The 12,066-nt window shown below is 35.7% G+C and overlaps 1 protein-coding gene across 1 annotated transcript; it reads right to left on the bottom strand.

Annotated features, from left to right (window-relative positions):
• Positions 1–2,644: 2,644 nt before the first annotated feature.
• GPR15 (G protein-coupled receptor 15) lies at positions 2,645–5,346 on the bottom strand. The gene has a single exon (XM_003821899.6). The coding sequence runs from the start codon at positions 5,288–5,290 to the stop codon at positions 4,208–4,210; it is 1,083 nt and encodes a 360-aa protein (XP_003821947.1). The 5' UTR covers positions 5,291–5,346; the 3' UTR covers positions 2,645–4,207.
• Positions 5,347–12,066: the final 6,720 nt, after the last annotated feature.

The following is a 12,066-nucleotide window of genomic DNA, read 5'->3' as shown; positions in this document are numbered from 1 at the left end:
CACTTGTCATATATGTTTAGGAAATATAGCTCTATTAAGGAAATGACAAAGATAGCAAGAACCAATGAGTGTAACTCACCCTAGGGTGGATTTTTACATTTGCAATATAAAATCAAGTCAGTGGCACGGTTGTTTTTCCCTGTACACTTATACGTAAAGTCTAGTCATAATCGTTTACTTCTAAAATTGATAAAAACAAAGAATATTGGCTCAAAAAAAAAAGCTTTAAATAATAACCGGCATTTGCAGGGGAAAATCCAATCCACATCAAACTCCGTGAAAGACAAAAGGAACTCGCAGTAGTCAGTAACTGTTCGCAAATATTTTGGTAGTTAAAATTACCCTCTTGCTTTTTCTCCTATGGCACCTCTTTCTCTAATGGGGCTGGAGCCATTATCTTGCTGGCAGGTTACACCAATGGTCTGGTTTTAGAAGCAAATTTGTAATTCTTTTAGTTTTGCTCAGCTTTTATGAATGAGCTCTGTAGGAAAACAGGTTCTTTGTGGCATGCACATTTGACAAGTCATTTCTCTCTTCTGAGATCGCTAGGTAGAATAGAGAGTGATTTGAGGAGTCAAGATGAATCACAGAGGAAGATTTTTTTTCCACTCACCTTACCACCATACTGTGCATTTATGCATCTATTTAAAAATTAACTTGTGACCCCTAGTAATGGTCGGTTCTCAGTCACGCACATAGCTTCCCTTTAAGACTGCTGTTAAAACTTTTCACTACAGAAGTGATTTTGACTTGTTAAGAGTGGACAGGTTAAGGGACTCCCAGGAATATCAGGTTAGTTTCAACCTTTCAATACAACCCAAATGGAGTAAATGTGTTTGGGACTATGTTTGCGACTATGCGTGTCTTGATTACATTTCTTTTAAAATTAATTATAAAGTATCAGACAACACATTACCTAGGATTTAATGGAGAGCTTTTCTGGGGTAAGTTTCAAAAAGTTATTTGAGAAATGCTTGAGAGATCACTATCCTTTTATATTTGTCATTTACATCCTCGCAGTAACTTTGGACTACTTATGCAAATGACAACAAATAATGTTAATCTGTAGTGATTTCCTTGTGTATTACTCTGAATTGTAAAAATTTTATTTTGTTTTTCTAACTTTGGATATAACTGGCAAGGCATGATTGTGTTAGGATGAAAGAGTAATTTTCTGGAAATTCTTGGCAATGCATTGATTTGTTCTTTAATGACATTAAATTATCACAAACTAGCCTTTAGGCTAGTTTAATTCAGGTAATAAAAATAATGAAAAGGTATAAATATGAGTCTGTGATTCTATGTATATCTGAATGTGTATGTATATGTAGAATATCTAGGTAAGTATAGAAATAGAAATTGTTCAAATTAAAAATGAAGAAATATTATTATTATTATTATTATTTTTGAGACACAGTCTCGCACTGTCACCTGGGCTGGAGTGCAATGGTGCAATCTTGGCTCACTGCAACCTCCATCTCCTGGGTTCAAGCGATTCTTTTGCCTCAGCCTCCTGAGTAGCTGGGATTATAGCTGCCTGCCACCATGCCCGGCTAATTTTTTGTATTTTTAGTAGAGACGGGGTTTCACTATGTTGGTCAGGCTGGTCTTCAACTCCTGACCTTGTGATCCACCTGCCTCGGCCTCCCAAAGTGCTAGGATTACAGTCGTGAGCCACTGCACCCAGCCTATGGTTTAAATATGCAAAATGTCAGACAACTAATTTGTAATAAACTTTTTAATGCTATTATAATGTAAATTACATTTCATACCAGCAGAATCCATATATGACAAAATAACATGTGAACTTAATCAAGCTTTGAACTTTTTTCTATTAGAGTTATACTACCTATAAAATTATATCTATTTTTTTCTTTCACAACTGGTACATTATGAATGTAAAATAAACTCAGATTTTATTAAAGCCTACAATTATTATATCTATTTAAAGTACTAAAAAACCAATAATACATATTTTTATTTGGTGTTATTTTAAATATTCTCAGCAAAATTAAAGTGAAGAAGTAGAAATAAAATCTCAATATTTTAAAAATGAGAATGATTAAGTATTATTTGATGTTAGCTTGAAAATTTGTAAGGAGTAGTCAATAATTAATAATAGAAATCAAATCACTTTATAAAGTAACTTTTTACTCCACATTTAAAACTTTATTTATATTTATTATTTTTACAGTATCCTTGATAATTCTATAGACATAGATATTACCAACTACATTTAAGTATGAAAGATTAAAATGACCTTATTAGTATCACAACATTAAGGGTGAAGCTAAAATTAATAGCACAGGTTTTCTGCTTTCCCAACCAATAACTTAGCTGATTGATTCAGCTATTTTTTAAAGGCAGTATTTTTCAAAGGCAGTAAGTTTCATGATTAGTAACAGTGCTTTTGCCGATTTGTTTTAAAGAAATGTGTGTCTTCTACCTTCTGTATTTTGTTTTGTTTAACTTTTGGAGATCTATTCAATTGCATTGAATTTAGTTTTGAAGTTTTCCAAGAATATTTATTTGTTATTATTTACATGGTCTTTTTTTTAATAACCATAATAATTTACTAAAAGGTTATTAGAATTAGTATTAATATTAATATGTTGTTAGAAATTAATACAGTCCAGAAGAATACTTATGTAAGGAAATTATATTTTTATTTAATAACAGTTTAAGAAAAATTAACAAGTTAGCCAATTTATAAAACCAAAAACTGTATTTTCAGCTTCTAATTAGGCTACAAGGAGATGTCCGATATTTGAGGTTTCTCTTAATGTGAAAGATACATGAGATGAAATTAAATTGGCTAGTCTTTGAAATGATTCTAAGTTTTTTCTGATTTCCAAATCTAATATTTAGAAGTAAAATGGTAATTCATTCAAGTCAACAGTGGAGGTAAAAACATAACCCGCTTTCCCTTGAATCAAAAGATGTTTACAATAGCATGCTTGCTGCTGCAGTCTTTTGTGGTTGCCACTAATTACATGTTTTTCACATCAAAGTCTTCAAAAGGAATATAGGTACAAATTGACTCAATAAATATTTATTGGGTAAAGGAATTCAAGAAGGTTTCTGGGTATGGAAAAAATATATATAAAATACTAGTGAGATCTTTGTTAGAGATTTTCTACTTCGGCTGAATACAGAGCAGCCTGTCTCCCTATATTACTGGATCTTATCTTGAAATTATAGGCACCAAGCAAATGATACCATAGGGAATGTGTAGCACTAACATTTTAATTAAAATACAAAATGATAATCTGCATCGGGGTACAGCTAAGCATTTTATGAGTTCCAATTATATTAGTAATAACATTTTCATTTGATAACTAGATAACTGGGTAATTAAAAACATGTAATTAAAGCAAAGTCAAATCCTAATTTATAAAGCCAATGAAAACAAAAGAGCATAGTAAAACCCCATTAAAAAGTAGTTACTACACCATTATGAATGAGATACATTTTTATCAATATCTTATAAAGCAAAGAGAGGTTGAATCCTGCCATATGCTTATGTGTTTAAATGCTAGAAGACCATATGATAAAGTAAGTCCCAAATCATAAACACAATACAAAATCCCCATGAGTTTTTTTTTGCCAGTCCAAAGCCATTGTGAATAGGCATAGGATGAAGCACAATGTTGGAAGATGATGAAGAATCACGATACAAAGCTTTAAAGATTGAGGTCAGAATCTAGCTTAGTAACTCAGAAACAATTAATTGCACAGTGCAGGTATATTATATTTTTGTTACCTGCATTGTTACTGCATTTCTCATCAGATGAAAGTAGGCAGAATCATTTAAATGTAGTCCAATTTAGAGCCCAGTATGAAGGGTGGTGAGGATGAAGGTACCATGGTTTTTGAGAGAGGAAAGGCCCAAATGTGCATTAACAATCATGAAGAAAGGGACTGGTTCAAGCAGGAGCCTTTATCCAAGAGTTCAAGGACAGATGGGAATTGGATTTTGTCTGGTGGACTTGATTGGCAAGGGTCGAAGAAGGCTGCTCAGCTGAGAAAACAGCACATGGCCTAATTATATCCACAACACAGGGATTTTTCAGTCCTCTCTTTAAAAATGAACTCTTCCTTGCATCTATGAAGCAATGTGAATCCTATCATTAACACTTCTTTCTTTGTTGCTGACAAAAATTAACTCCTAAACCCACCAACAGAGCTTGAAATGTCACAGTTCCCTTTAGAGTGACACAGACCTCTTCCTCCTCCTGGCAAAATCTTCTGCATGAATGAAGGTGGAGAGCGCCTTAGTGAGGTGACTATCTGATGTCTCAGTGCTACTCCCAAAGTCATAGTTTTTCAGGCAAGGGCACAAGCAGTGGACAATGGCCCGGCGGATGTAGCTGTCGAAGATATAGTAAATGAAAGGGTTGACACAGCTGTTGGCAAATGCCAAGGGTCCACTCACCTCCATACCAAGCTGAAGAATGGCTGAGGGTAAATAGTGTTCTTGCCGCAACCCAGAGACAATGGCCAGGAACTTGAAAGTATTGAAGGGCAGCCAGGAGACAAGAAAGGCTGCCACGACAATAAAGATGATCTTTATAGATTTCTTCAGCTTTTTGTTGTGCTTTCCTGATTGCTGGTAATGGGCACACAGCTTCCTTGCAATGCAACAGTAGCAGGTCACAATGCTCAACAAAGGGACAAAAAAGGTGAAAATTAAGGCCACCAGGGACCATATGAGTTTAATTGGAGTTGCCTTTTTCTCTGCACAGTATGGCTTATCATCAATCAGCGTGAGCTCCCTGGACAGAAGAGTAGGCAACCCCAGCAGGCAGGAGATAAACCAGATGCTGGCACAGACTACATATGCACAGTCTGTCCTTCTGAATTTCCTGGATACGACTGGCCACACAATGGCCAGGTAGCGGTCAACACTCATGCAAGTGAGCAGGAGGACACTGCAGTGCATATTGACGGAGATCATGTAGGAGCTCCCTTTGCACAGGAAGGAGCCTGTCCTCCACAGTCCTAGAGATGCTTCTTTATCCACCCAGAGAGGCAATGTGACAAGAAAAATGAAGTCAGAGGCAGCCAGATTGATGATAAAGATGTCGATCAGTCTTCGGCTGCCGGGTTTGAAATGCAACGCTCCCATGAGAACAAGGTTCCCTAGCACTCCAGTCAGGAACACAGCTGTGTAAAAGACTGGAAGGAAGACAGAGGTGTAAGGAACATGGGAGTGGGTCTCCCTGATGTCAGAGTTTGGGCTCGTAGCATAGTAATAATCCAAATAAACTGAAGTTTCTTCTGGGTCCATCACCAAAGAGCAGATGCCAAATCTGGTGAGTTTACTTACATATGATGTTTTTGTATAAATTTTAGAAACCTCAAGGAAGCTTCTTTTATACAGTGCCTGCCTCTCTCTCTCTTTTTTCCCCTCCCTTTAAAGATCTTGGACAAACATGAAAGCCGAGATTAAAAAATGCAGTTTCTACCAATCCTCAGAAAGGGCACACAAGGAGCACCACTCTGATTGGTGTTGGTTGGTTGTGGTTGTGGTTTTTTTTATTTGCATTTGCTCGTGAAACTGAGGTGCTTTTTGAGTTCTTTTTTCAAGATATTCAATTTATTTCTTTAAGGCCAGTAATTAAGAAGTGAATTAACTTGATTTTTTCACTTCCTTTAAAGACCTCCTTTGCTTTTGACACTGAAATTTATTTTGATCTAGCCTTCTGTTTCACATAGAAGATATTGTTCTGCTTTTAGAATTGTAAGGCAATGATAATGTATTCTTTTTATTTACTTTGTTGGCGAACTAGGAAGAAAACTAGTCTTTCATTGTGTAAAGAGTGAATGAAAAGTTTCCCAAATCATACCAGTCTACAACTAGGTCAAACAACATGATTCCATTTAGGGCATGAGAGTCTCCCCATCTATGTGGCTCTTTCATTTGACATGTAATCAATCCTGTTTCATAAGTTTTAAAAAATCCCCCAAAGACTGGGACCACGTTTTGTGCTCTTATTATTTTAAGTTTTCTACTACAACTTGCATAGCATCTTGCATATAGTTGGTGCTTTGGAAATAGTAGTTTATTAGGTTTGATTCAGAAAATTCTTTTTGTTATCCAGCATAACTAGTAGAAATGAATTCATTGAGGTCTAACTTCAGGTATTGTTGTTATTTATGTAACTTACAAACACAGGTTTAACAATCTCAAGTTGCTATTTTTACCCTCCTATCTGCTATTGTAATTCAACCAGTGAAGTTCTCTTTTGTTAAGAGTTAACATCATTGATTAGGAGATTTTCTCCCTATTAACCCTCAAATACACTTCATCAGACTCTGGATCCCCTCTGATCTTCTCTTCATTATACCACACCTGTGTAGCACTGATTTTTTTAGCTTCTGAGCCATGGCCTTCTGGTACCTCCACACATGAGTGAACATCACTTTTGGAATTGCTGATTGCTGATCTGGCAACAGATATACCTATAAGTGACATCATGATGGAGGTGCCAGCATGGACACTATAAAAGGGAAGATTTTTTAGTACATTTAAAACACTTGGGGAACAGGCTAAAACAGAAAGAATTCTATCACATTTTTCTCTCATATGTTTCCTTTTATATTATGATGACCATAGTAAAATATAACACATTTTGAAACGGACTCCATTTATTTCAGCTCTTTACTGGTCAAAGTGACTCAAGGCTCTCTTGCACTATTCTTCTCTCCTATCTGATTTAATCTTCAGAATTCTAGTTTCAGGTTGATATTGCTATTCATAGAAAAATGTATGTTTGTAGATGAAAATATAGTCATTAAACATTTGAAGTCCTTTCTTAAGTTGTTTTTTCATGTGTTTGTTTGTTTAATTTTTGAGACAGGGTCTCACTAGGGTCTCACTTTGTCACCCAGGCTGGAGTGCAGTGTCTTGAACACAGCTCACTGCCAGGCCCATGCAATCCTCCCACCCCAGCCTCCTGACTAGCTAAGACTACAGGCATGCACCACCATGCCCGACTAATTTTTGTATTCTTTGTAGAGACGGGTTTTCACCATGTTGCCCAGGCTGGTCAGGAACTCCTGAGCTCGAGCAATCTACCTGCCTTGGCTTCCCAAAATGCTGGGATCACAGGCATGGGCCACCAAGCCTGGCCCTGCTGAATTGTTATTTCTTCAGTAATTAGTATATTAAAAAGAATCATCCTGCCGGTTGTACTTCCTCCTTCCCTCTTCCTCCTGATATGGTCTAGTGTCACCTGAGTCTTAGGCAAGTAAGCTGAGGTCAGGGAAGGATAAAGGCTCCTCTGACCTGGGACAGTCCCAGAAGTCACTCTGGAGTTGATTTGTGGACCTGAGCCTGCCTTCTCCTGTGTCCCTGGCTGCTGTGCGCAATTCATTTAATTTCATGGAGGGCATATTCTTTACTAAATATAGACTACAGATCAGAGAAACTAATTAACCGCTTTGACATTTCTGGGACAGAAATCTTTCCCACTGGGTAAGCTTTAATTATTTAATAGAATAATTCATTTTGTCAAAAATTGAAGTAGGACAATATTTACTCAAAAAAGATTAATAGGGTAATATAGAATATTTAAACACATCATCTATATCTGTGTGCCTGTGTGTTAAAGTACTAATCATATATATTCTTTAAGTGTACTGAAATTTTAATATTAGAATTTTGTACCCTACAATCATAAGTTCTTTTGGCATTTGAGAAAATAAGGTTGATTCTGGGTCTACGGTTTTTCTTCTTTTTTTAAATCCTTTGATATGTCTCAAGAATTCAACATAAAGGTATTATAAAATGGAAAAAGAGTTCATGCTCATACTGTAGAGGAAAATATTTGGCTGCACATTCATTCTGTATCCCTTAAATTTTTTTTTTCAAATTTCAAAAGTTGCTGGACCGCTGATGTAAACTATCTCAAATCCAATTTCCTCAGCAAACTATTGAAGCAGTTGTAGATAAAATAGTTTGCTTTATCATATATGGCCACCTTGAAGTATGATATTTAATGGTAGAATGTTACAATGTGAGAATACCCACCTTGGATCAACAGCATCTTTGTACCCAAATCAGAAAACAAATTAAATGTTTTAAGCCAAAAACGTTCACATAGCATAGTGCCAGTCTTTTAGTACCTCAGAGTACAATGCTAGTACAAGAGAGAATCCACAATAAAGCTGGCTAAAGTGGGGTTGTAAATAAGCTGGTGCAACGGTCAATTTTAGGACTTTGAGTTTTCTTTAAAATAAACATGAAGATACTAACAATAAAATAGAAACCTACACATAGATCAAAACTCAAAAGCAACACTGGGTTCCATAAACATATGAAAAGTCAATGTAAACAGAATGATGGCAAAAAAAAAAAAAGAATAAGATATAAGTATTAGTAACTGAATTAGAGCATATATGCCACATCATTGGAATTCTTTTTCTCAGAAAATAACACTCAACTTTCCTCCCTGACTCCTGGCAGAAATAACTGCTTCTTCCTTTGTATTTCCTAAGAACTTTAAAAATACTGGTTACAAAGTACTTGTCTCTTTTCACACTGTTAGTTGTCTTTGTATCTGACCCCTGGAGCTGATAATGAGCAACCTGAAGACAGAGTCCATTCATTATCTCTGGACTGGCCTCTAGCATACAGAAGTTACCCAACTAAAGTTCTTTTAGGACTCTTAAAGCCATTGTTTTGAACCTGTGGATGCCAGATCGTATTACCCAGATTAGAGTCATCGGGGACACCTGCTGAGCTGTAGATTGCCAGACCCTATTCTAGATGTCTTCAGTCAGAATCATTGGGGAAGCAGTCTAGGACTTTATATTTAACAAGCATTCGAGGTGATTCTTATACACACCAAAGTTTAGAATCACTGTTCTAATTTATATAAGTTAACCAACATTATATATTATGCTTTGTTATTATTTTGACTAATTTTTAAAAAAGGCTTAAAAGTTACCTCAGAATTTGAAATTTGTGGAAGTCTTTTAGTCTGAATATCACAAAATTTGAGGAATTAATTTAGATTTCTAGGCCCTGCTTATTCTATGTTCCAATTCCTGAGTTATGCTCAGAACTGGTTCAGGTGTTGAAGATGAAGACAGAGAAAGGTTTTCTCTACTGAAACATCTGCTTGAGTGAATCCATTATTATTTGCTGTGGCTTGCAGCCTCTGCTTCACAAGCAGGCTGAAGATTTAATAATAGAGCCACCCCAATTAGGCTTATTGAACTTATGATTATATTACTTCGGCCTCTTCCCTGTCAACCACCATATCAGGTGGAGACTCATCAGATTACATGCATATAGCACAGAAGAAAGAAATCCCTGGATACGAAGTCTTTGATTCACACATGCTCTGCTGATGTGTCCCAGAGTAAATGGCAAAGAGCATGAAGCAACTAATTATTTCTCATTAATCTCATCAGTCAAACGGTGTCATTATATATTCACTTGTTAGATACATTATCTTGTCCATTTCTTAAAGTGCAAAGTCAAATAGTTAAGTTTAAGAAAAACGATTATACTGTTTATACTCTAGGAGTTTATTTTTATTTTTAAATTCTCAGTTACTTGGAGAATTTAGTACTATATAATGTAATATCACATCATGCCAAATTAAGTGGCATGTATTCATTATTATGAGGGCCCCCCACTTAATTTACTGGGTTATTTCCATTGGTAACTAATATATAGATAGAAATGATGTTACTATTCTAGGAATATATACTTTAGATTTCTTCGAAATAGCAGATTTAATCTGAATTTAGGTTGTGCATAACAAAAATTATGTTTATTTATGTTGGTGTCCTTGGCATCCAGCAGAGTGTCTGGCAAGCAATAGATGGTCAATAAATGATTATAGATCTGGGATGAATCACGCTTGAATTTTGAGTTATTTCTGCAGAGTAGGGACTTTTCACAAACTTCTTAGACAGCTTCCATTTTCTATTCAGTCCTGGGATCTTTGTCACATCATAAACTAATATGAAGAGATGTTTCTAAGTTAATGCAGCATATTTTTTGTCAACTTATGCTAATGTTTTCACTTGGCACATCTTGTTGAATCAGAAGCAACTTGCAAACCAATAAATGTGAAAAATATCATTATCATGGCCTCATAATAAGTATGACGGATAGTGATGAGAAGAGGACTCTCTCAATGAAGACTCTTAAGTTTATTAATAATTAAATTAATTGATTATATTAGTTTCTTATCTGCAATAAGATTTTTTTTTGAAAAGTTATTTTTGGGAGGCCCACAATTCATACTCATAACTCTATACTAATAAGTGTCAATTAGAAGAAATCAGAAAAGTTTCCTTCCATAATTTTACCTTCATAATTACTGTTAATCTTTGAAATAGCAAGGGCTGTTTTTCGGTATCTTTTCTAATCAGAATGCATATAGTCTTCCTCCTTTTCCTTTGCAATCTACATTTGCCACTATCTCTGCTTCTAGTACATTGCCTAGGCTTGAGGTATAGGGTATATAAATTCTGCAATGAAACTCTAATGCTGTGGATCTATGAAAAACCATATTTTGTAGTTGCATTATTCTTCTTCCAGTAGAATTATAAACTGTAAAATTTTAGAGCTTCAAGTGGTGTTAATGATCATTAGTACAACTGTTTTACTAAAGAGGACCCTAGGGTCCAGAAAGGGGTCATTAACCAAAGATCCATTGATAATTTTTAAATAAAGGATAATTTAAACTTAAACTTCTCATTTACATATGGGTCATTCACTGTCTTTCAGAAGCATGGGCATCTAAAAATTATAGTTTTTTACTATATGTGGCACTTTACAGGAATTACTAGAAAAAAAAAAGGAGACATTTTAGGTGCACTTTTCTATTTGCCTTGATCTTGACTCTGTTATTGTTCTACAGTGAATGGGTGCAAGGAAATTCAAAGATAGGTACATTTTTAAAAATGGTTTTTGGTTGGAACCCAGAATTGTACATATTCCCATTTTTTTCCTTTCTGAACTCCAAAGTTCACAAGGAAAACAACCAGAAAAAAAATTACATGAAGAAACATAATGTAAATATATCTTATAATGTAGATATAACTTTTAATTCCTAAAAATGTGCAATTAAAAATAAAATATTAAATGTATTGGGGAATTTAGTATTGATGGAAATTCTAGTGTGAAGGGTTGTTTCATAAGTACATAATAAAAAAGTTACAACATGTGAGTATCTAGATTTTCAGTTATCGGTTTTATTTTAAATGTGCTATAACTATAATGCCTTCCGGTTGAAACTAGAACCATCTTTAACAAGTTAAGCTAGATGTCTCATTTAACTTGGCTTTTAAACCTAAATTCCATAATCTCTACATGGTTGCAAAAAATCATCTTTCATATTTGTGAAAATATAAGGCTAGCTACCGTTTCTCAAACAGCAGAGTAAGAAGCAGAAGTAGAAATTTAGCTCCATTAATTAATTAAGGATTTATTTTACCTACTCATACAACAAGCAAGCATAAATAGAAATTAGGAAACACCAAAGATGCAGAGATAAACCAGAAATACGGTTGTGTGTTTGGTGAAACTGGGTGTGAAGAGGCCGTTCAGGTCCTCTCTCAGGATGATCAAAACCACAAACACGTAGAGACACCTCCAGGTTCACACTAGGTTGGTCAGTGAAATGCGTCCTGAGTGTTTTCTAGGCATTCTGAAGACTTGAAGGGTGCAAGTGTCATCCTCCTTTGCAGGTCTTCCCAGAAACATCCACCTCCTGAGTCATGGCGACTTGTGTATGATACGATCCCAGGCCTGGGAATCTCCTGAGAAGGGTTAAACAGGGATGCCCAAAATACTAGCCCTGGCAAATTTTTCCTAGTCATTTGGTGGTTAGTCCAGAGCTTCTCAAACCTGCTGAAGCGAGCAGGAACACCTCTCTCTATAAATGGCTTATCTCCATTTAGGGGTAGCCTCTAGGGTTAATCCAGGAGCTTTAAAAGCTGTCTGTCTTTTTCCGTCCTGTTTTTCCCGGGCGCCGCTCGCTGTCCCGGTCCGCGCCTGCTCCCTGCGTGCCTTGTCGCCATGCATCCGAAAATTGAGGA

Source organism: Pan paniscus, chromosome 2 (genome assembly GCF_029289425.2).
Source record: "Pan paniscus chromosome 2, NHGRI_mPanPan1-v2.0_pri, whole genome shotgun sequence".
NCBI lineage: Eukaryota > Metazoa > Chordata > Mammalia > Primates > Hominidae > Pan > Pan paniscus.
This window is presented reverse-complemented; position numbering and strand designations above follow the sequence as displayed.

Coding starts and splice junctions, on each gene's coding strand:
- GPR15 (XM_003821899.6), bottom strand. CDS start 5,290: ATGGACCCAGAAGAAACTTCAGTTTATTTGGATTATTACTATGCTACG.